The 22,689-nt window shown below is 40.4% G+C and overlaps 1 protein-coding gene across 2 annotated transcripts in view; it reads right to left on the reverse strand.

Moving 5' to 3' along the window:
• Window positions 1-578: 578 nt before the first annotated feature.
• Window positions 579-22,689, reverse strand: part of ITK (IL2 inducible T cell kinase) — a 61,314-nt gene continuing 39,203 nt past the window's right edge. The window contains exons 9-17 of one of the 2 annotated variants that reach the window (XM_079143431.1): window positions 17,776-17,858; window positions 15,872-16,005; window positions 15,414-15,488; window positions 13,500-13,671; window positions 12,848-13,064; window positions 11,925-11,989; window positions 11,718-11,836; window positions 8,279-8,436; window positions 580-4,159 (exon numbers count right to left, since the gene is read on the reverse strand). In XM_079143431.1, coding sequence (XP_078999557.1) covers window positions 4,088-4,159; window positions 8,279-8,436; window positions 11,718-11,836; window positions 11,925-11,989; window positions 12,848-13,064; window positions 13,500-13,671; window positions 15,414-15,488; window positions 15,872-16,005; window positions 17,776-17,858 — 1,095 coding nt within the window. In that variant the 3' untranslated portion in view covers window positions 580-4,087. Of the gene's footprint in view, window positions 4,160-8,278; window positions 8,437-11,717; window positions 11,837-11,924; window positions 11,990-12,847; window positions 13,065-13,499; window positions 13,672-15,413; window positions 15,489-15,871; window positions 16,006-17,775; window positions 17,859-22,689 lie in introns of both variants that reach the window. The other variant, XM_079143432.1, reaches the window with a different exon arrangement.

The raw sequence follows: 22,689 nt of genomic DNA on the forward strand, positions 1-22,689 counted from the left end.
ACTTCCTAAGTGCTTCTAAACCTGAGCCACGTGTTTTAAAGAGTCATTTTGTAAATGAGCCATCCTTGAACTATCCCAATTTGAATGTGATGTGCTTAGTTCTAACAGCTAAGATGTCTTATTCATTTTTTTAGATCCTGCCCCTAATGCAGAACCATAGGAGGTGAATAGTAACTTTTTATGAAATAGATAATCTCTGAAACTTCTTCTGACAGTGTGTATATGATTCTGTTCTCCTACAAGCCAACAATACATTATGCCTTGGGGAGCATCATGAAGTCATCATAGATATAGTCACACACATGCACACTCAAACACACACTTGCTCAGGTACACAGTGCTGGCATCAAGAAGGGACACCAGGGTGTGGGCTTTAGCACAGTGAATTTCCAGCACTTTCCTTAAAGCCATGATGAGTTAAAATGCATTCTAAGGTAAAAACCTGTGCTTACTGTGCAAATACAGCTTCTACTCCCAACCTTCTTTGAGAGGGTTACTAGGGAATCCATAACTCCTTCAGCATATGTGCCCTCTCCCTTCTCCTCACTCCCAAAATACTCCCCATCTTGGCAAATGACATATGTTCTCTCACTTCCTCAGAATGGTGGGATGATGTGTGGGGAGACTCAGGGAGAAGAGGGGTCTGCAGGAAAAAATCTAGGAAGCATATCCGTTCATCCAACCTACTTTAGAACATTTCCGTGTGGAAATGGGAGTCAGTCCAGAGGGGAGTCCTAGGAACCACTGAGTGGAAGCCACAGGCTGTCTTGCCCCTGCCTATTGGTACACAGGAGCACCATCTGACTTTGCCATGGACACGGGCATTCAGTGAGCTGAAACAGAGTGATCAACACAACAAGGCTGTAACAACCTAGCTTTTATTTCACTGAAATTTTAAGAGCAAGGGGAATAGCTATTTATTGCTGTCCAGCAGTGACTGAAGAATACTGAATTATACATTTCCACATGTCACCCACACAGCAGATGACAGTGAGTATTAACAATAATCTGGTACTGTGAACAAGAGAAAAATCATCTGCAAGCCGATTTCTCTTCCACCAGCTTTGCCTGTAACAAGTTTACTCATCACGCAGCAGCCAGGAGGTATTTTTTAAAAACAAACCTTCCCCTCCTGCCTAATGATATTTCTACCTACAGTGTAAGTCTGTCTTCTTGGGCTTTTGAAGTATGCCTAGATTTATATTCTCAGTTTCAATTTACCCACCCTTTCAGAGTGTGCACTCATACATACACACACATTTATATATCAGTAATATCAAACTGATAAGAGCTTCCCAAATATTCTATTTCCTTTACCTGGAAATTTTTTTCTGGATTTTTCTCTTCTTTGACCATATTTCCATTGCTGCTCTAATTGCTGTACTATAATTTTGTCTATGTATATCTGCTGTCTGCCTTTCATACCAGACTCAGAGTTTCTTGAAAGTAAAGACTGCCAAAATTCTTTGTTTCTATGAGGATGTGTACTGTGCCGAGTGCATGACACATTGGAAGCACTGGAGATTCATGTGCTTAAGGAATGTTGTGGATGATGCACTTGTTTGGGGAAGATGAAACCAGGCAACCATTTTTACTTAGGGAAAACTTTGCGAGTTTACCATTTGGATAAATGCAGAACTTAAGCCATGAATGATACATTTATTAAAACAGTTTTATTTGCCATATGCAACTTTGTGTGCTCTACAAAGGGTAAGGGATATTTGTAACATTTTTATTTTGAACACTAGCAGTGACTGTACACTAATAAATAGTCATCTGATTAAGTATAAATATGTAGTCTAAAAAGATACATAGACTCAAAATCTACACAATGCAACTAGAACCAAAGACCTTGTATAAGGGAATTCTCTGTGAATGCAGGGCACCATTTTCAGTATTTGAGAGGGAAAATCATCAGGCAAGAAGCCCTTGTTCCAATACAGGACTCTGGGAGGTGAGCAATGTACACGTGTTCAGTTAAAGCCCCAATGTCTCTGAGCTTAAAAAAGATAATACCACGCAGAGGAAAATTTTCTAAGCCAAACCACAGAGATCAGTCAATTCTGATGTTTCCTTTGGGGCTGACTGTCCCAGAAATCATCTCTAATTAAGGGTTCCAAAGAGAATGCACAAAATGCTAAAGAGTAAACAGGGACAATTGTGGATAAGTTGAGTACGATCATCTTCTGAATGATAGAATTTTATCTTGAGGCCTGTTTCACAATAATTATGGTTAAAAGTTATGCATCTAAATCAAGTCAGCCCAAACACTGCAATTTGGAAGAGCTGATTGCAACACTATCTGATAATTTCTCTAAGAGCTTTAGCTGAACATTGTAGAAAAATCAAGTTTGTTTTATATCAGGGAATATACCTCCCCACAAAGTGTCCAAGAAGACTACAGCTCAAAGTTAAAGTGATAATTAGGGGAAGTATTTATCCTTCTGCAGTAGGCTCAGCTTTGAAGCTCATTTATAAATAGCTTCATGCAATGAGACTTGGGTAGGTGGGGAGAATTAAAGGGTTAATTAACTGAGTGACTCCAAAGTCACAATGATCAAGAAGAGGAAAGAGAAGATCCTGTTCCAAGTTGGAGCTCCAGATGGTCCACCAAGTGGTGTCTGCATAAGCAGCATTCCTCATAGGTGCTGTATTGATTCCTTTATGGGTAATCTATGGGTTTCCCCTGTTTTATTGATCTCCTTTGCAAACCCTTTCACTCTCAGTAGGAGGCAGTGTTGAATAGGAAAAAATATTCTGCAATGGAGTCAGACTTTGGCTAGCATTCAGCTCTATACTTCCTAATTCTGTCACCTTGTGTAAATTTCCTGGCTTTTTAAAGACTCAGCTCCATTATCTGTAAAATGGGGAAAATAATATTATCTTATTAAACTGATGTGAACTCTGGGCACATTAAGATCCTGCAGGAAGAGCTTGTAGCTCAATGTATATCTACTTTGCCATATAAGTGCTCAGTTAACAGTTGGACATCCTTGTGCATCTTGGAAGCACCACAGTGCTTGACTCAGTTTCCATATAAATAGTTTGACCAAGAACAAAGTTCTTATTCCTCTCCTAGAATTTGGGGAGACTTGAAGTCTCAACCTGAGAACTGCTAAACCCCAGGGCCTACACAAGCTTTAATTTCTTTGCAAGACCACACTGGCCAACACAATGCTGCCCCCTGTTGATGCAGACAGGACTGTGCAGAGAGAGGACTGATTCCCAGTGGCTGGAAAGATGAGGATTCAGAAATAATCATTTCCTGAGCACTCTGTGTAGAAGAGGGGGCATAGTAGCCTGCATGACTTGATGCAAAATGGGAGCTTTGGTGTGCTAATGCCTTTTTTGTTTGTTTTTTAAACCTATCAGATGCCCTCTTATTCCTGACCGAACATCAGATATCCCATGGCCCAACCATGGGATCTGAATGGTTTATCCCAATCCTTCCAAGCTCCTTCACGCAGTGAGGAGGCAATGTGCTCTGTGAAACCTCATAAAGCTGCTTCTCAGGACATCCGGCCTCTGTTGTGAGCAGCTGCTCGAGTTCATCTACTGCAGGAAACTGTGGCTGACAGCATCACAGCAACAGAGCATGGTTCCTGGCCTTAACCAACTCACAAGTTTTCTTAGAAAAAGAGTCATGCTTCTTATTCCCCTTGGCCCCCATATACTGGTGTACTGTATTGTTGGGTCAAATGAGAGTCATTTGAACCATAAACTTAGACCCATGCCTAATATTAAAAAAAGAATCTGAGCTTCTACACCTTCTCTCCCTATTGCTAAGACGTGCAAGAAGTGCTCACTGAAAGGTGTCGTTGAGGTCTGTGCATTCAGGTGACAAGTGGCTTGAGAGGGCACAGTGACATTGCTGCTGTGCTGGCCTGCTCTCAGTTTGGTGGCTGACCCCCTGCCTATAGCCTGGCTGCCAGTCTCTGTCAGGAGAGTGTCTTCATCACAGGGACCTGTGCTACAGGCCAAGCTGCCTCTGGGGAGTCCTGGGCTGGTGGCAGTTTTTAATGCTCTATGGAAGGAGGACATCCTCCCTTCAATCCGATGCAGCTCACGGCCTGACAGTGAGTCTCCACTAAAGTCCTGATTCTGCGATTTCAGCCAACTGACCGAAGAGTCTGGAGAAGGGTGGCCGGTCTTCTGGTCTCTGAAATGGAAGAAAAAGAAGTCTGTGAGTTTCTTCTACTTATGTATCACAGATAAATCCAAAGCAACCCAGTAGAATTCAATAACAGTATCCTGTGCTAATTTTTAAACACAATTTCATATGTATTGTATTGGTACACTATTCTCTTGCTGTTAATAGCAGGTAGTCTGAAATCAGATGAGCTAGCTTTAAATCTCAACTTTACCACTCATTATCTGGGTGACAGCAAGCAGGCTCCTAAAGCTCTTTGAATCTTAATTTTGTCATCTGTAAAAGGAGATGATAATAAAATCTACCTTCTAAAATTGTTTTGAGAATATAATAAATGGTCCATTAAAATGCATCATAAAATTAAAGCTACATCTCACCAAAAAAGGAATATTTAGGCATATATCACACAATATGTACAAGATATATATGAGGAAAAAGATAATATTCTAATAAAAGAAATCAAAGAAGATCTAACTTTGGAGAGAGATTTTATGCTCATGGATAGGAAGACTAAGGGGTTAAGATATCAGTTTTTCCCAGCGTGATTAAACACAATTCAAAAAAAATGTTTAAATCCCAGTAAGTTATTCTGTGGGTACTGACAGACTCTAAAGTTTATATGGACAGGCAAAAGATTCACACAGACAAAACAACAATGACAAAGAACAAAGTTGGAGACACTACTCTACCTGACATTACTTGACTTTATGATTTACTATAAAACTACAATAATCAGGCCAGGGTTGGGTACTGGTGAAAGAATGTACAAATAGATCAATGAAACAAAGTAGAGTATCTGATATTTAATGAAGGAACAAAATAGTGCTGGGAAAAATTGGACATCCTTATACAAAATGATTCTAGAACAGACCCTTGCCCCTTTCCCAAAAATTTGCTCAAAATGCATGATAGACCTAAATGTAAAATGCACAGCTATAAAACTTCTGTGAGATAACAGAAGAAAATCTGGGAAACTTCAGGTTTTTCAATTACCTTTTAGACACAACATCAGAAGCATAGTTTGTGAAAGAAAAAAATTAATATTGAATTTTGTTAAAATTAACAAAGTTTGCTCTGTAAATAACAGAAATATTATGTTAACTGTAAGGCACTAATAACTATTTAAAAAGAAACAGAAAATTAACAAACAAATTATAGTTTGAGAGAAAATATTTGTAAAACATATATTTGATAAAGGACTTTTACCCAAAATATAGAAGAACTCTTAAAACCTCAACAATAAGAAAACAACCTGACTGAAAAATGGGCAAAAGATCTGAACAGACATTTCACCAAGAAGATAACACAGATGGCCAATAAGCATACAAAAAGATGTTCAACATCACATGCTACATTAAGGAATGCAACTTAAAGCAACAATGAGTTACCACTGTACATCTGTAAGAATGGCTGAAATCGAGCACAACTAATACCAATGGATAAGGATGAAGAACACCAGGAACTCTCACTGCTGGTGGGAATGCAAAGTGGTGCAGCTAGTTGGGAAGACAGTCTGGCAGTTTCTTACAAAGCTAAACATAGTCTTACCATATGATCCAGTAGTCACACTACTAGGCATTTACCCAACAAAGTTGAAAATTTATGTCCATAAATAGATCCACATAAATGGATCCATCCACATGTAAATGTTTATAGAAGCTTTATTCATAATTACTGAAAGCTGAAAGCAACCAAGATTTCCTTCAGTAGGTAAATGTACAAACAAACCATGGTATATCCATACAATGGAATATTATTCTGTGATAAAAAGAAATGACATACCAAATCAAGGAAAGACGTGGAGCAACATTAAATGCATATTACTAAGTGAGAAAATTCAGACTGAAAAGGCTACATACTTTATAATTTCAACTATATGACCTTCCGGAAAAGGCAAAACTATGGAGATGGTAAAAAGATCGGTAGTTGCCGGTGGTTTGGGATGGGAGAAGGATGAACAGGAGGAGCACAGATGATTTTTAGGGTGGTAAAATGATTCCATATGATATTTTAATGACGGATACATGGCATTATGCGTTTTTCAAAATCCTTCAACTCTACAGCACCATAGTGATCTTAATGTTAATTATGAACTCTAGGTAATAACAACATCTTAACAGGGGTTCACTAATTGTTTTACTCTTGCAAAATGTTAATAACCAGAGAGTAAGGAGAATATATAGGAGCTCTCTGCACTTATTGCTCAATTTTTCTGTAAATTTAAAATTTTTAAAATATAAGGTCCATTAATTTAAAAATATAAAAATGTTAAAAGAGGCAAAATAACTGCTACATGAAGATTAGCTATTAATTTTATAGTATTTAATCCTTATGGAGAATATAAGATTTGGTTTTTTGTCCCTTTTTATGTCATTTTTGTTTGTTTCTTTGTTTTTGGTTATAAAAAGCTCTAAGAAGTTGCAGATCAAGCATTATTTAATGATCTTATAAGAAAAACAAGGTTCAGAGAATTGTCCAAGATTAATGGTAAAGAAATGGGGAAGCTATGACAAAATCCATATATGTGTATGTATATATATTTGCATTCCATCTTTTTGTCCTTTAGTGATCTGAGTTTTTATTGACTCTCTACTTCTGCTACTTTTTACCTTGGTTGAAGTTCATAATTTTGTAACTCACCAAAAGACAACTAAGATTCACACTGATGTGGCTCAAGGCAGAGCCCATGAACTAACAATGGTGTAAATGAGCCATGTGGGATAAGAATTTTAATTAAACCCTTTTAAATTTTCATAGTAAAAGTGAACTTCTCTTCCCTTATTTATAGAACTAACTTCCTGTTCTTTTCATGGTTTTATAAAGATTTTTTTCTGCTCAAAAAATTGAGGAGAGTGTTGACATAGCCCTACTCCATCCTCTTTGAAACTATACTAATGTCTTGTGATATTATGTAGCAAACTTAATAATATTTAAGATTGGTGTTAACTTTGTTAGGAATGGGGATCTATTCAGTTAATTGACAGAAAATAACAAATGCTGGTTAGGTTGTGAAAAAAAGGGAATTCATACACTGTTGGTAGGAATGTGAATTAATAAAGTCATTATGCAAAACAATATGGAGGTTCATCAAAACACTAAAAAAAGAACTACCATGTGATACACTTCTCAGCACATCAAAGAGATACCTGCACTCTCATGTTTATTGTAGCACCTTTTACAGTAGCCAAGATATGGAATCAACCTAGGTGGCTATTGGTGGTTGAATGGATAAACAAAATGTGCTATATATACACAATGGAATATTGTGTATGGAATAATGAAGCACAGAACTCTGTCATTTGTAGCAATATGAAAGGAACTGGAGGAAACTGTTAAGTGAAATGTCAGACACCAAAAGACAAATGCTGTATGTTCTCTCAGATATATAGAAGGTTAAAAAGTCAATCTGAGGGGCTGGGATTGTGGCTCAGTAGTAGAGCACTTGCCTAGCAAGTGTGAGGCACTGGGTTCAATCCTCGGCACCACATATAAATAAATAAAAGGTATTGTGTCCACCTACTACCAAAAAAATATAAAAGAAAAAGTCAATCTGAATGTAGACTAGAGATTGCTAGAAGCTGGGAAGGGTAGGAGGAAAGAGAGTGGCGGAGATTGGATAATGAGTACCAAAACACAGTTAAATAAAAGGAATATTTTCTTGTGTTCCACAGCACTGTGGGCTCACTGTAGTTCACTATAACCTATTATATTTCTTGTTAAAAACTAGAAGAGCTTAAAGCTCCAACATAAAGTAATGATAAGGAGATGGAATGTTAATTACCCTGGTTTGATCTGCACACACTGTATTCATGTATTGAAATATCACACGGTACCCCATAAATCTGTACAATTACTATATGTCAATCAAAAATTATTTCTAAAAAGTTTAAAGAGGTGGAAATGGTAACTACCTTGATTTAATCATTACACATTTGTATACATGTATCAATTTGTCAACTTCATTCCAAAATATAATTAAAAAAAATAAAAAGACCCTCAAAGTTACCTTCCTGCTAATCTGTTAGTCAACCTGCTGCCTCATCCTTCTAAAAGGGTGCCATCCTCTGGGGAACAAGGCAAGCCCTGGCATAGCATATTATGCAGGGGGAAACCACTTCCTCTACTGACCTCTTTCCAGCAAAGATTCATGATCTGGTAAATGTGGGAGGAGGCCAGTCGGGGCTTGTATAACCGAAATCCAGTACTGATGTCTTCTACTACCTCTGAGTTGCTTCGGTTTTCATATGGGATTCTGCCTTCACTGAAGACTTCCCACATCAGCACACCTACAAGCAACAAGGAGTACGGCACAGATAAGTATAAAGTCCACAAGGGCAAACAAATAACTAAAAAGAAATCTCTCTAGAAATCACACTCCTTGACATTGACATTCAAGTCTCTCCCTCCAGACCCCCAGAAGTACTAAACAAGACTGCCTGAGGCTTATTGGGTCCATCAGTTATTTATTTATTTATTGTCCTATTTTGGAAGAACTGAACTTTTCCAACTTTCCTAAAGGCAAAGAATTGTCAAGCTCAGCTCTATTATATCTAATTCAAACATCATAACTAAAAGTTACAGGGGAGGAAACTCAAATGTCTACACATGACATAAATGGAATGGGAGAGATGTGACATCATGGGGACTGGAAAACTGGAGATCAAAAGTTCTATTATAACAAGACAGCTATGGTTTGGCTCCAGCCAAAGTATGCCACATGGATTTGAGAACTCAGGATTGTCAAATTTCCTGATCTTTACAATCAAATAAGAAATTGGCAAGAGGTGAACTACATATGACTCTTTTAAATGAAGGCTCAGCATCCTAAAACCAAAAAGCCAAATGTACCAAAATCAAAACTGTTGAGTATTGACATAAAACCACAAGTGGAAAATTCCATACCATGAAAATTTGTTTCATGTACAAATCATTAAAAAAAAAAAAAAAAAAACATTACAGCTGGGTGCAATAACACAGACCTGTAATCCCAGACAGAGGCAGGAGGATTACAAGTTCGAGGACAGCCTCAACACTTAGTAAGACCCTCAGCAAGTTACCAAGGCCTTGTCTCACATTTAAAAAATGAAAATGACTGGGAAAAGAGCTCAGTGGAAAAGAGTCCCTGAGTTCAATCCCCAGTACCACACGAAAAGAAATACACATAAACATACATATGTATGCCATATATATAATAAAACTACCTTCAGGTTAGGTGTATAAAATGTATATGAAATAAATGGATTTGTGTTTAGATTTGGGTCTTATCTTCAAGAAACCTCATTGTGTATATGCAAATAATCCTGAATTTGATATTTGAAACACTTTTGGTCCCAAGTTCTAGTATTATATAAACCAGGAAAAACACATCATCGGGTTGTCCATCTTTGACCTCTGATTTAATCCTGGTGCCCTTCTGCCCTCCATAGAAAGGCCACACCCACCTAGAGCTTTATCTTGTACTAATATATCCATAGGCCATCAGAACTGGAGGGAACTTACACATCACCTAACCCAGTGTTTGCAAGATATAGTCCAGAACCTCAAGGCAGAAATTCCCAAAGTGTGAGCCCCCAAACACCTGAATAAGAATCATCTTGGAAGCTTGTTAAAATGGCACGTTCCTGGGATCCAGTCCAGACCCTCTGGCTCAGAGAATTTCAGGGGGCTCCTCAGAGGTACCAGAGGAGTTGAAGATTCTGAGCCTGACCATGAAGAAGACTGTTTAGGACCCCACAATGCCAGGGTTTCTCATGAGATTAGCACAGAGCTGCTGTTAAGGCAGGACTTGGAAACTGTTGCTTAATATAAACTTTCTAGTGTGCAGATGAGGAAACTGAGTGAAGCTCAAAGACGTTACTTAACCTACTCTAAATAGTATGGCTAATTGGGGCAAAAATGTATTTAATGATAAAGTGCAATGAATTGAGGCAGGCAGGGAGCTCAGCCCGTCCAGGTCTCTGTTGCTCAGGCTTGCCACCCCAGTTCTCTCACACTTTTCTTCATTGAACCGTTTATACTCTGTACCCGTCCATCAGCCTCATTTCTGGACACTCTTCAGATAACACATCTCAGGGAGGGGACCATTTCAGCCTAACCCTCTAATTAGAAAATGTAGCAGAATATTCCCAGGCAACACCCTGTGGATGAATAAGCCTCATTCAGAGTCAGAAGGTGAAGGTGCCAGTGTGGTCATTGCTTCAAACATCTCTTTGTGTGGCCTAGCTTGGCATAGTGTGATCAGCTTTGTCACCTACAGAGAAATGGCTACATATTAGCCTTAACCTTCCTAGTTATGTGCTCTGGGCAGAGGAGAATCATCCAAGAATGATGTCAGGACAACTTCTTCCAAGTTCATTCTATAACTTCAACCTGCTTAACAAAGTAGCAGCAAAAACTGAATAACAACTTCCTTTAATGCAGAAATCAAAAGGACTCAAAATTAACCAACTACTTAGCTCTCAGAAATAGACATTCTATAATGTCTAAAACTGGTTCTTTCCTAAGATATTTAATTAACCAGCATCACCCTTGTTTCTACGATAGTAAATTCTTAGTAAACCTCCGTACAGAATGACAAGACCACTCTGAGCAGTTCCTATCCAAAGGATAATCCTTATTGTAATCCAGAAAGAAAGAGAGCATCTGGTATATTTTTGTGCACATCTTTAGTATGGCACAAACCTTGACTTAGGTTGACATGGCAGATTCAGGAAGAATATTTAGCATTTCCCACCACACTGGCTTCATTCATTCATTTGTGCCCATTTACACTTTTTAGAAATTCAAATTTATTACTATGGCCTGCCAACTTCATTGTGTTCTGTTCTCCCAAGAAATCAGTAACCCCCTGTTTTGGGATATATCAAGCTTTTGCACTTGCTGGGCTTTATGTCAGGGACATTGTTCCCTGACTCTTGGAATTGTGACAGTTTTCTCTCATTATGCAACTCTTTGCTCAAGAGTCAACCCTCAGAAAGACCTTCCCCAGAGCACACTAGCTAATGTAGATCAATCCCATTACTGTTTTATTTTATTCAGACCACTTATTAACCCTTATTTTGCTAAATCTTTCATCTGTTAGCTGGTTTATGTGATTGTTCTGTCTCCTCTCCTCCCTAAAATTTAGCTCCAAAAAGAAAGTTATGTCTATTGCAGCCTCTACACCAAGATTAGCCCCTGGTTATACAGTAGATGCTCAATAAATTGTTGTTGAATGAATAAAATACTTTTTGAGGTTAAATGTGGAAGTATAATGTCAGACAAAACATGGTCCCTGCCTTCAAGGAATTTATGTTCTAATTTCCTGACTCTTCTGGCTTTGACCTCATAGTAGCTGCCACCAGACTCCTGTTTTTCACTTTTGTTTTTATCTCTCTGCCATTTCAAAGGAATAAATACAATAATAAGGGTCCTCTCATACATTTCCAGCTGTTTTTACAGAGGACTTCAGTGGGATGCCCTCAACATACAGGGATCAGGCAGGTAGAGTTGTCCATATCTGACTAAGGAAATAGCTGGTCCCCCACAGTCCCAGATCACATGGGGGTGGGACCTGAATGACACTCACCAAATGACCACACATCTGACTTGCTGCTATAGCGACTGAAAGAAAACACTTCTGGGGATGCCCACTTCACTGGGAATTTGGTGCCCGTGGAACTGGTGTATTGATCATCAAGGACGAACCTGGGAAGAAAATAGAATGGAGAGATCAGAATGTTCAGGGGCCTCAGTCTACTGCTGCCACTTTGCAGGTACGGCATCCCTGTGTTACCTTGTCATTCCAAAGTCGGACACTTTGATGACTTGGTTTTCTCCCACCAAACAATTCCGGGCAGCCTGGAGAGGAGATGGGCAAACAAAAGAGAAAGGAAAATTGTTGGTGGTTAAGTAGTGATCCAGCAGTCTCCCATTAGCAGTCTTTGCCTTTCCATGTGATGTTGTACAAGCATATAGAGGAGCTTTGCAAAGGTTAATTAAGCTTCACAAGCACCTGCTGGAAGTTTGCTAGAAAGTTGAACCTTTATCAGGATGAGCAGGCTAATCTTCATTCCTGGATCCTAAGAAATCCATGGTGTGGTCTAACCAAACATAGGCTCCAACGCAACCTGATGTGAAACCGATGTGAAAGAAACTCTTGACAGTTTCTTCGGGGATGATATGAAGAAACTGTCTCCCAAGGGATTAGTATAAGAATACTTTGAAGTTGTTGATCATCTTAAAGTTATTCCTCAATAGGGAGAAACAGAAGGCTGCATTGGAAGAGCCTTTGGAGATAGACTCCATTGAGTCTCAAATTTGAAATTTTCTTTCCAATCACGTGGGGAAAACATGAATATTCCTGAGCCCCAATGACCTATTCTAATATTACTATGGTAGATCCATGGATAACATTGTAAGAGAAACTGTGCTTATCCATTTCCCTCATTTTACCAGGAGGAAACTGAGGCACAGAGGCTAAGAAGAAGTGGCCATTAGCTCCATTTTGGAAGCATGCAAAATGAAACTCAGAGAGCACAGACCTATCCTCATGAAACACTTTCCCTACAGGATCCATGGGTAGAGGAAGGAAGAAGTTGAGAGAAGGGAGGTGGTCTGTGACCTGTCATTTAATAATGCATCCTCAGTCTTGCTAGCTCTTTAGTGGGATGTGCACTTCACCCTTCATCTGCTGGTGTTCACCATGCATGCTCATACCAAATCTCTGTGGATGACACACGCCTTTTCCAGGTAGGCCATGCCCTCACACACGTCCAGGCACATGCCAAGCAGGGTTCCTGCTGCGAAGAGTCCCCGCTGGCTGCGCAGGTAATCCGACAGGCAGCCATGCTCCATGAACTCAAACACGAGGCAGATGGGGGCCTGCTCCAGGCACACTCCATAGAGCTGAACCAGTTTGGGGTGAGAGAGTTTCCTGGAGAAAAAGGCAGGGGGTAAGATACCCAAAATTCATTCTTCTAAATGTGTCAAATGTTTTGTGACACCAAAATAGCGGAACTGTCACTTTGGTTTTGCAAAGAGAATTCACACCCTTCCCCAAACAGAAACATGTCATTGGAGCCAAGACCTGAAGGATAGTACAGAGTCATAGCATGAGATGAACAGAGGCCAGTGTGGTTGGCATGTCATGGAACAGAGGGGAGATGGATGGGTAGGGGACAAGAATTGGGAGGTGGGAAGGGTCAGACCATGGCGGGCCTTGGAGACCATTTTATTCACTGTGCAATAGCCAGCCATTGCCAGAGTTTGAGCATGGAGGTGGCATGACATGGTGTTAGATGGGGTTTTAAAGAACACAGCACAGGACACCCTCCCCAGGGTGTCTGCAGAGCCTTGTTTTATCACTCACATCATGACTTCAGCCTCCTCTATGAAGTCCTCTTCTGACATTGCCCCTTCCTGAATGGTTTTGATAGCCACCTTGTCCTTGTTGAGCCAGTAGCCAAGATGCACCAACCCAAACTGTCCGCTGCCAATCTCCTGCACAAAAGTGAGCTCCGAGGGATGGATCACCCATTTCCCTGGAAGAGACAGAGAGGGAGGGAGAGAGAGAAGGAGGGAGGGAGAAAGAGAGAGAGAGAGAGAGAGAGAGAGAGAGAGAGAGAGAGAGAGAGAGAGAGAGAGAGAGAGTTTGATTTTTAGAGAAAATAATAAGGAATAGTGCTACCAGAAAACAACATAACTCCATCTAGAATTTCAGCCTATGTTAAATATAACTCAGTGATGGCACATGGTACAAATCCTAGACTTAGAGCTATTATAGCTAATTATCTTTTTCTCCAAATAGTAACATAAAATATGCATTTAAAACCATTAAAATGTATATAAAGCGGTAACATGGAAAGAAGAATGGCAATACTTAAGATATAAAACAAAATATATAAAAGGATTATTACAAAGTCCCAACAACTTCCTAAAATGTTTTTTACATAGAGCAATATCATTTGAATTTATCACTCATTCATCCATTCACCCATCAAAAGCATCTGCTATGTGCACAGCACAATTCTAGGCTTTAGCTAGAATGGCTGTGTAACAGGGGATTCAGAGGGGACTTCTACAGAGGCACAAGCTGACCTGGTGTCTGGTACATGGCAGGCTCTCAATATATGTTCAGTAAACAAACCAAAGATTGGAGCCTCAGTTTTTGACTAAACAATCTCTGAGATCCTAACCAGCATGGACACTTTAGCATCCTACAGATGTTAGAATAACATTGTTTTCATAAAGAGGATAGAGATGCATTGTTCTGTACCAGTGCTTTCTCTAGTACCAGAAACAGCCAGATCTCTACCTCTTGGAGGCAGAGACTTAACAGCAAATAGTATGGAGTATCTACCATGTGCCAGACTGGTTAGGAACGAAGAGTCCACAGCAGTTTCTCAAAGCATCCCTTGAGCTCCTGAGTCAAAGTCGCCCACAGCACTTTCTTAAAATGCAGACCCCAGGCCCCCACTCTCAGGGAGCATGTTTTTGTAAGTGGTTCAGAGGGTCCAGGAATTCAAGATTTTGAATAAGCGTTCCAGAAGATTTTTCTGCACATCTAAGTTTGAGAACCACCAATCTAGGAAGATTAGACCAACTTCTTCCATAAATAACACACAGTTTGGACCAAAAGATACACACTCAAATGCCTTCAGATTGCAGGCAGATAATCCCAAGTGGGTGAACAAGACAAGAGGGGATCATTGTAGGATCTGCTACATTACAGATGTACACCCTGCTGCAGGTATTAAAGATGTTTTTGTTTATTTGTTTGATTGTTTTTCTGGTGCTTGGATCAACTCCAGAATCTTGTGTGTGCTCTCTACACTGAGCTACACTCTCAGTCCTCAACTTTTAATACTGCATGCTGCCACATCACAGATCTTGCAAATATCCAACAAGTTAGATAATAGGAAAGTTGTACAATCTAGGTGGAAATACAGTGCTAAGGCGCTGTCATCTAATATTTTATACAGCATTTAGTAAAGTGCTCTGTACAAAGTAGGTGCTCAACAAACACTTCATTGATGGATTCATTAAAACCAAAGGCTATAGATTTGGTCTAGATAAATGTGCTGGCATACATCATTCGTCCTACACACACTGTGAATGTTCAAATGTTCATTAGTATTGCCATCTCCACATACACATTATAGCTCTTTGAATGGTCACTTGAAGTCTGGGATACAGTTAGGCTCATGGGAAGCCCACTTAGAATTTTCCCCAGCCCTTTCAAGTTGTAGCTCCAAGGCCTAACATTCCTGATGATGCTACTCACCATATCTCAGCCCTGCTGTGACAGGGGCTTTCTGCCTCCAGGAACAGACTGGATACCGGAGTCGGGTGACCAGGCCTGAGTCGATTGAAAAGCCAAAGGCAATGGTTAGAGCTTTTCTATAGCAACTGTCTAAGTTAAATCACCAGAAAAAAATCTGTTGCAAGAGCTACTTTTATTCTAGAAAACAAACCCCAAAGTCTAGTTGCTGATATCACATTCTGAGAAGATTCACAAGTACACGTGTGTGTGTGTAGGGTGAAATTCATGATTTCCATAGCAGAGTTTGCTAATGAAACGTGTGAGATAATCAAATACTCAGCATCCTTTTCCAATTGTGTATTCAGTTATCATTTATGGCCAGCTCATCTGGCATGAAGAAACCCACCCAGCAGTGCTTTGTCACTTCTGTTCAAGTTCCCAGAGAGGGTCCCCCTCTGTCTCTGCCCTCTAGCACTTACCTCCTCCATTGTGTTGGTGATAGTTGATGAGGAGGGGGATGGAATCAAACACGTACTTCTCAGCCACATAGTACCGCTTGGGGTTGTCATTTGTTTCTTTGATGTGATAATGCTTTATACAGGGGTTGTTCTCACTTTAAACACATGAAACACAGAAGCAATGTTGAGACACCAAGTGTCTACTGGCATCAGCTTCTCATTCTCTTTGTTTCCTAATCTTTCAAAGGATGGCAGACAACCTGTGTAAAGTCTTGTCAGGTTGGTCCTGGTGCCCCAGTGTTGTGTTAAGAAGTACTCCAAGGCTGCATCTGGGTCCAGCTGGTGACAGGACTGGATGGATTGGTTATGTCTCTTCCACAGCCTCAAGACTGGGGACTGGCACTACAGGTGCTGCACATGTGCCTCCCAGATCCATGCCACTAGCTGACTGTCAACAGTGTCTGTTGATGAAGCCTTTCTGGCCCCTTCACTTTTATTTGACTTTGAGTGGAAGAGTTAAGGAGCAGGCCTGGCTACCATCCTTAGAGAGGCCTGCTTGCACAGTTAGCCCTTGGCTGGTGTTTAGGAAGTCAGGAGGGCTCTCACCGTTCTCTAATTGCTGAGGGTGGCTGGCTGCGACTACAATGGGTACCAACAGTGTGGCTTTGCGGAATGTAGCTCTCCTTTGGAAGTCTGGAATTTTGGTATATGCGAGGTACAGGGTGCCTACTTAAATTGCCTCCATTAAAAATCCTGGATGCTGAGTCTCTCCTGACTCCTCTGGCAGGCAATACTTCACCATATTGCAATAACCCCTTGCTGGAGGAATGATGCATGTCCTGTGTGACCCACGGGGCAAAGGTCTTGGAAGCTGTGTTTTGTTTCCTCTGGACTAGGCCCCGTGTGTCTCTCCCTTTGCTGACTTTGCCTTCTACCCCTTTGCTGTTAAACCTTAATAGATATTGTCCAGCAGCACATGTGGGGGTCTTCCTAGTGAATCAACGAGCCCAACACAGACTTTACCTCCCATTCCTTCTCCAGCATACCTGGTGGAGTCTCAGCCTACTCTGAACCCTGGAGGGCAGATAGATGACCCACCCCCTGCGATGCTCCTTGTGCTCTTTCTCATCCCAGGGTGGCACCCTTCTTCCCTGTCATCTGATTAAACCCTGACTTTGCTCCCCGTCTTGCTCACGTCCTCTGACTTCCAGGAAACATCCCTGAGGACACCTTGAAGATTATTTTTTCCCTTACTATGTACTGCATGTTTGGTTATTGCTAAATTTGACCTTAATAATTTTCTACCTAGAAGAGGATTTGAGACCTAAATAGGCTCTCACACATCATTTTACAAAGGAGGAGACTGGAGCGGGGGTGGGGTGGGGGCAGATAAGCAGTGAGGGTCGAGCAGTCAGCTTGGCTGGAGCCTGAAGGCGGAGGGGCGGTCAAGCTCTGCAAGCCTTGGTCTCTTCTGTGTGAAGTGAGGTTGGCAAGGCCTGCCTTCAGGGCTTCTCAGGATTGGAAAGGTCGTAAAGTTCCTTGCACATAATAAGGCCTCAATAAATGGTGGAGGTTTTATTAGCAGAGCCAGAACTGAAATTCACATAGTTTTGCTTTTGGTGGAATATCTTTTTTGCTACTCTGTGTGTTAAATAATATATTCATCAAATGCAAATATTTCATTTCTTTGGAGCTCTGCTAATGGCAGAGCTAACCAGGGGAGAACCTGGGGTCCAGCCACAGCTCTGTCCCTTTCTAACTCTCTTCAGTTCTGTTCTTGACTGCATCTGGTCTTGATTTTCTCAGAGAGAATAAGGAAAGCTGTACCATTTCTAAAGGACCTCTACCTGTGACTTTGCTCTGTTACCCAACCCCCACCTCTGAAGTGTCTCTCCCTACTCTGCTGAGCAGAGACAGCACCATACCTCACAATGGCCTTGGTGAAAACAGATACAGTGTATGTTCCTGGAGTCCTGGAATCTCGGACCATGAAGGCTCCTTCTTTGCCCTAGAATGGTTAGAAAGGATAGAAGGTTAGTAATCACTGGAAGCCAGGTTCATCCACATAGCTCTGCTTTCCTGATTATGGAAGGAGGAAGAACTTTTGAGAATAGAACAGACTTTCAGTAACAATGGCTACTATTTCTTGACCCTCCATGGGTCAGGGATTATTCTAGGACTGACATTAGCCATGAATAAAACAGACAAATACAAGCTCTGCCCTGAGAGTTCGCCACCTACCATACTCTTTGCAGATGTTTTCCAACCCTCACTCAACAGTCCAGATGTTATTATCTTCTAGTCTCAAGAAGAACATCAAGTGCCAGAAAGCTAAAGTGGCTTTCCCATGACCCAAAACTAGTAAGTGATAGTTGGTTTTTAATTAATTCGTTAATTAATTTTTGGTACCAGGGATTGAACCCAGAGGTGCTTAACCATTGAGCCACATCTCCAGATATATATATACAATTTTCTACATATTTTATCTTTTGAGAGGGAATTTGCAATTCTCCTGCTTCAGCCTCCTGAGCCACTGGGATTCCAGGCATGGGCCACATTCCAGCTGAAGAGTTGGTATTTAAACTTTGGTGTGTTGGCCTGTTCTAGTGCTCCATGATGCTTTCATGCAATGGATGTTAGGTGCCACTTCCCCATTCCCTCATAAGGGCACAGAGTTTCATGTCCTGAAAGTTTTATTAATTCTCTAGTGAGAATATAATTTTCAGACCCATTCCACAGGGTTGATTTTGTTATAGGGAGAAAGAGAAAGAACTCTATATTTCTGGCTTCATGAGAGAGGTGGGGAAAAAGGAGTACCTCTGGAATATGCCTTTCACCACACTGACAATTTTGCCAGCACTGATGAAATTAAGCACCAGCAAATGAATATGCCAGTATTCATTTAAAAAGATTTTAAAATCTGAATTCCATTTTAAGGACTTCATGCCTAACATTCTGCTCCTACCCATCTGTTACTCTATATTGGTAACATTTGCAAAGCCTACTATTATTTACTTAGATGTGGTGAGGGTTGTGAAAGAAGGTTAGGTTAGGTTAGGGCCTTGTGCAGGGACCTTACCTGTGTAGTGCACAGAGTAAAGTAGACATAATGCAAACCCACATAAACTCCTCCATCCCCCAGTTCCAAGGTGGGGTCTCTGCATGTACATGCACAAACACCCTCCAACCCATAGCACATGCAGAAGGGCATCTAATGGTTTGAATACTAGAATCTTACAGTTAGAAAGGAACTTATAAAGATGATATACCCCAGGGATGTCCCAACCTCACCACTAGTGACATTCAGAGCCAGTTACTCTGCTGTGGGATGGCATCCTGTGCATTATGGAATGTTGCACAGCAGCATCCCTAGCTTCTATTTTCTGTGTGCCAGACTTTGTTCTCTTGAAGATGAAATCACCCCTGCGTGAGAACCGCTGATCTAATCGAGCTCCCTAAACCATGTGTTGCAGACTTTGTTCATTATCATAACCATGTGAAGAATCAAAAGCATAGAGGAACAACATAATATAATAGCAAGTAGCTGAGCATGCTCCCTGCCCACACCTCCCTGCACCAAGACCTCTAGCATGCCAACCTTGGCACCTGAACTTTTTAAAAGCTTGCCATGTCTCCTGTTTCACTTTACTCACTAAGGATTGCTTTGGCTATTCTGGGTCTCTTATTTTTCTAAACGAATTACATGACAGCTTTTTCTAATTCTGTGAAGTACCTTAAATTACACTACAGAGCTATAGTAACAAAAATGGCATGCTATTGGCACAAAACAGACATAAAGATCAACGGAACAGAAGAGAAGACACAGAACTAAACACACCTATATACAGTTATTTCATACTAGATAAAGATACCATAAACATACTTTGGAGAAAAGATAGCCTGTTCAACAAATAGTGCGGGGAAAACAGGAAATTCATATGTAGTAGAATGAAATTTAACCCCTATCTCTCACCCTGCAAAAAATCAACTCAAAGTGAATCAAGGACTTAGGCATTAGACCAGAGACCCTGTACCTACTAGAAGAAAATGTAGGCCCAACTCTCCAACACGTAGGCTTAGGAACCAAATTCCTCAACAAGACTCCTAAAGCACAAGAAATAAAAATCAAGAGTCAATAACCAGGATGGGATCAAACTGAAAAGCTTCTTCATAACAAAGGAAACAATCAAGAATGTGAAGCGAGAGCCTACAGAATGGGAGAAAATCTTTGCCACTTGTGCCTCAGAGAGATCATTAATCTCCAGGATATATAATGAACTCAAAAAACTTAACACCAAGAAACCATATAACCCAATGGTTATATGGGCAGTGTGTGAAAAAGACAAAATACTAGATTATCTTAGGAAAAGAAAGGTAGTAACTTTCTTTTTTCCTCAATTCCTCCCCTGCTTTCAGGCAGCAGTGAGGGCAGCCCAAGCTCATTGCCTTGGGAAAAAAAGGCTACAAACAAAAAAACAGAGATCAAGTCTGAGCTTCCCATTCCAAAATAGACTCCTGATATTCTCAGCAGAGGAGTTCGGGGGTTTCAGAAGTCTGACTTTGAGTACTCAAACGGAGTTCAAGTGGAATCTATAGGTTTGGCAAGAATATACAACGATGCAGGGACCAGCTGTCCCCCACCCCCACCTCTGCCCTCCTGTAGAATTCCAGCCAAGCTACAGAAAGCAGGGCTTGACCCTGTACCAGGAGGAGGGTGAGCTATGAGCACCATTTAGGGAGATAGGGACTGCTGGTCTGGCTGGTATAAAGAGGGAAGTCAGTGAGTTCTAAACCTAATCATCCATAAAGTTACATGGTAAGCTTTTTTAATTCAAGAGAATGAATTCATGGCTTTTGCAAGACTGCCAGAAGAATAATGTCCATGGAATATAATTGTATTCCTGCCATATGATCCTAGAATCAGGCTTACTAGGGTTCTTACTGGCCATGATTATTACTTGCTATGGTGCATTCTCTGTTGGAAGGTTGAATCCCATTGTTTGTCTTTATCTGAGACATGCTTTCTGTGTTAGGTGTCTTCTATTTTTCTGTGCAATTTGAAGGGAACCTTATAGCAAATAAGGTCAACACAATGGTAAGAAATTGCCAAAAGATGAACTGAAGATTCATGGCCTTGTCATACTGCATTATACTTTAAGAGTGTCTCTGACATGTAGCTAGCTTTAATTTCTTCTATTGAAACAGGTCTATTATTGTGTCAATATTGTATCTTTGATGTGTTTTAGAATCATACAAATATGATGAACTGAGGCCTTAGATTGAGTTCCTGTCTGAAGCTGGGGACACCCAATGTGTGAGATCTCTCTGTAAGGGATACTGAGTTATGGAGTACCTGCTTAAGAGGAACTCACCCTCTACCTAGATGGGTTGAGACAAGAGAAACTGCTAACCTTTAAGGCAAAGTGAGAACAGAATCACTGGAAAAGGAAGAACAGTGTGCCTTGAGGTTAGAAGGGGAGAGAAACCACATCTCATGCATAGGGACAGGGAAGGCCAGAGAGGCTTCTTGGAGGAGGCAACATTTGAAGAAATGACAGGACACTTAAGAGATGCTTTTCAGTGCTTCCCAAATGTGGTTAAGTTCCAGAATCATGTAGTACCACCTCTAGGGGTTCTGACTAGTTAGGCCTGGAGTCCAGGAGTTTGGGTTTTTAAAAAATTTCCCCAATGATACTCATGATCAGCCATGTTCTCCTTAAGTATAGGTGTTAACTTAAAAACATTTATTAAGCATTTGATATATTCATTTATGCATCCAACAAATATTTATTGAACTGCTACTTTGTGCAAAATGAAGTTTGGGGTTCCTAGTTGCATAGAACTAGTTCCTAGTTTCTAGAAGGAGATAAAGGGCTTATACTTCAGTGTAGAAAAATGTATGGGGTCATACACTAGAAGCTTTAGCTAATAAAAAGTGAAATAGCTCAATTCATATCAAGAGTCCTAAATTTTTAGATAAGAAGATCTCTTAGCACATTTATAAAACAATAGCTATTGTTTCAAACAGCAGAGGAGAAATGCAAAATATAGCAAGAAATTTTCTTCAATTCTAGGTGCCCATAACCTGGACTAAATCTGACAGGGAATCACTACAATTTACCCTGAGACTTATCAAAGGAGAATTAGAGAATTTGGCAAAGGAGTTCAAAATACCAGTAAGGAGGAACTTTTTCAATTACCTGAGCAAGAAAAATGGATTAAATACCTCAAAAGTACTGCTATAAAATAGAAATCATTTTTAGCAAGTCATTGATGTGAGCTGTTCAAATTGCTCTGTAGACTTCATTATCCAATGTGTAGTTGAAAATAATAAATATTACTTTATTTAAACATAACATAATCTAGACTTTTAATTAATTGTATACTCCTCTCAATTAGCTCTGATTAGTCAGGTTTCACTATGTTCTTCAATTACACAGCCTAGGGGGTGGGTCCAGGTGCTGAGCAGCTATATAAGCATTGTGAGTTTGGCTTGGAAAATATATATAGATTCCCAGGACCTAACTTTGGGGATTCTGATTCTACAGATCTGGAATGGGACCTGGGGGAATCTGTATTTTTGAAAGATTTCACAGCAATTCTAACATGTTTTCCATTGGGAACCACAGGAAATGAGTAAGTGCCGAATTGACATAGAACCAAAGAAAAACCAAATTTTTTTCAAAAAAGTCCAAATCTGATATGGACTCAGCTAAAGTCCTCTCTCATTCCACAAAATCCTTCCCAACTCCTGCAGCCTTTGCTTGTTTACCGTAGACCATCCTCTGACTCTTTCTTCAGAACTTGTCTTGTTTCCCCTTGAGTCCCAAAGCCAGGTG

The sequence above is a fragment of the Sciurus vulgaris genome (assembly GCF_902686455.1).
Source record: "Sciurus vulgaris genome assembly, chromosome: 6".
Taxonomy (NCBI): domain Eukaryota; kingdom Metazoa; phylum Chordata; class Mammalia; order Rodentia; family Sciuridae; genus Sciurus; species Sciurus vulgaris.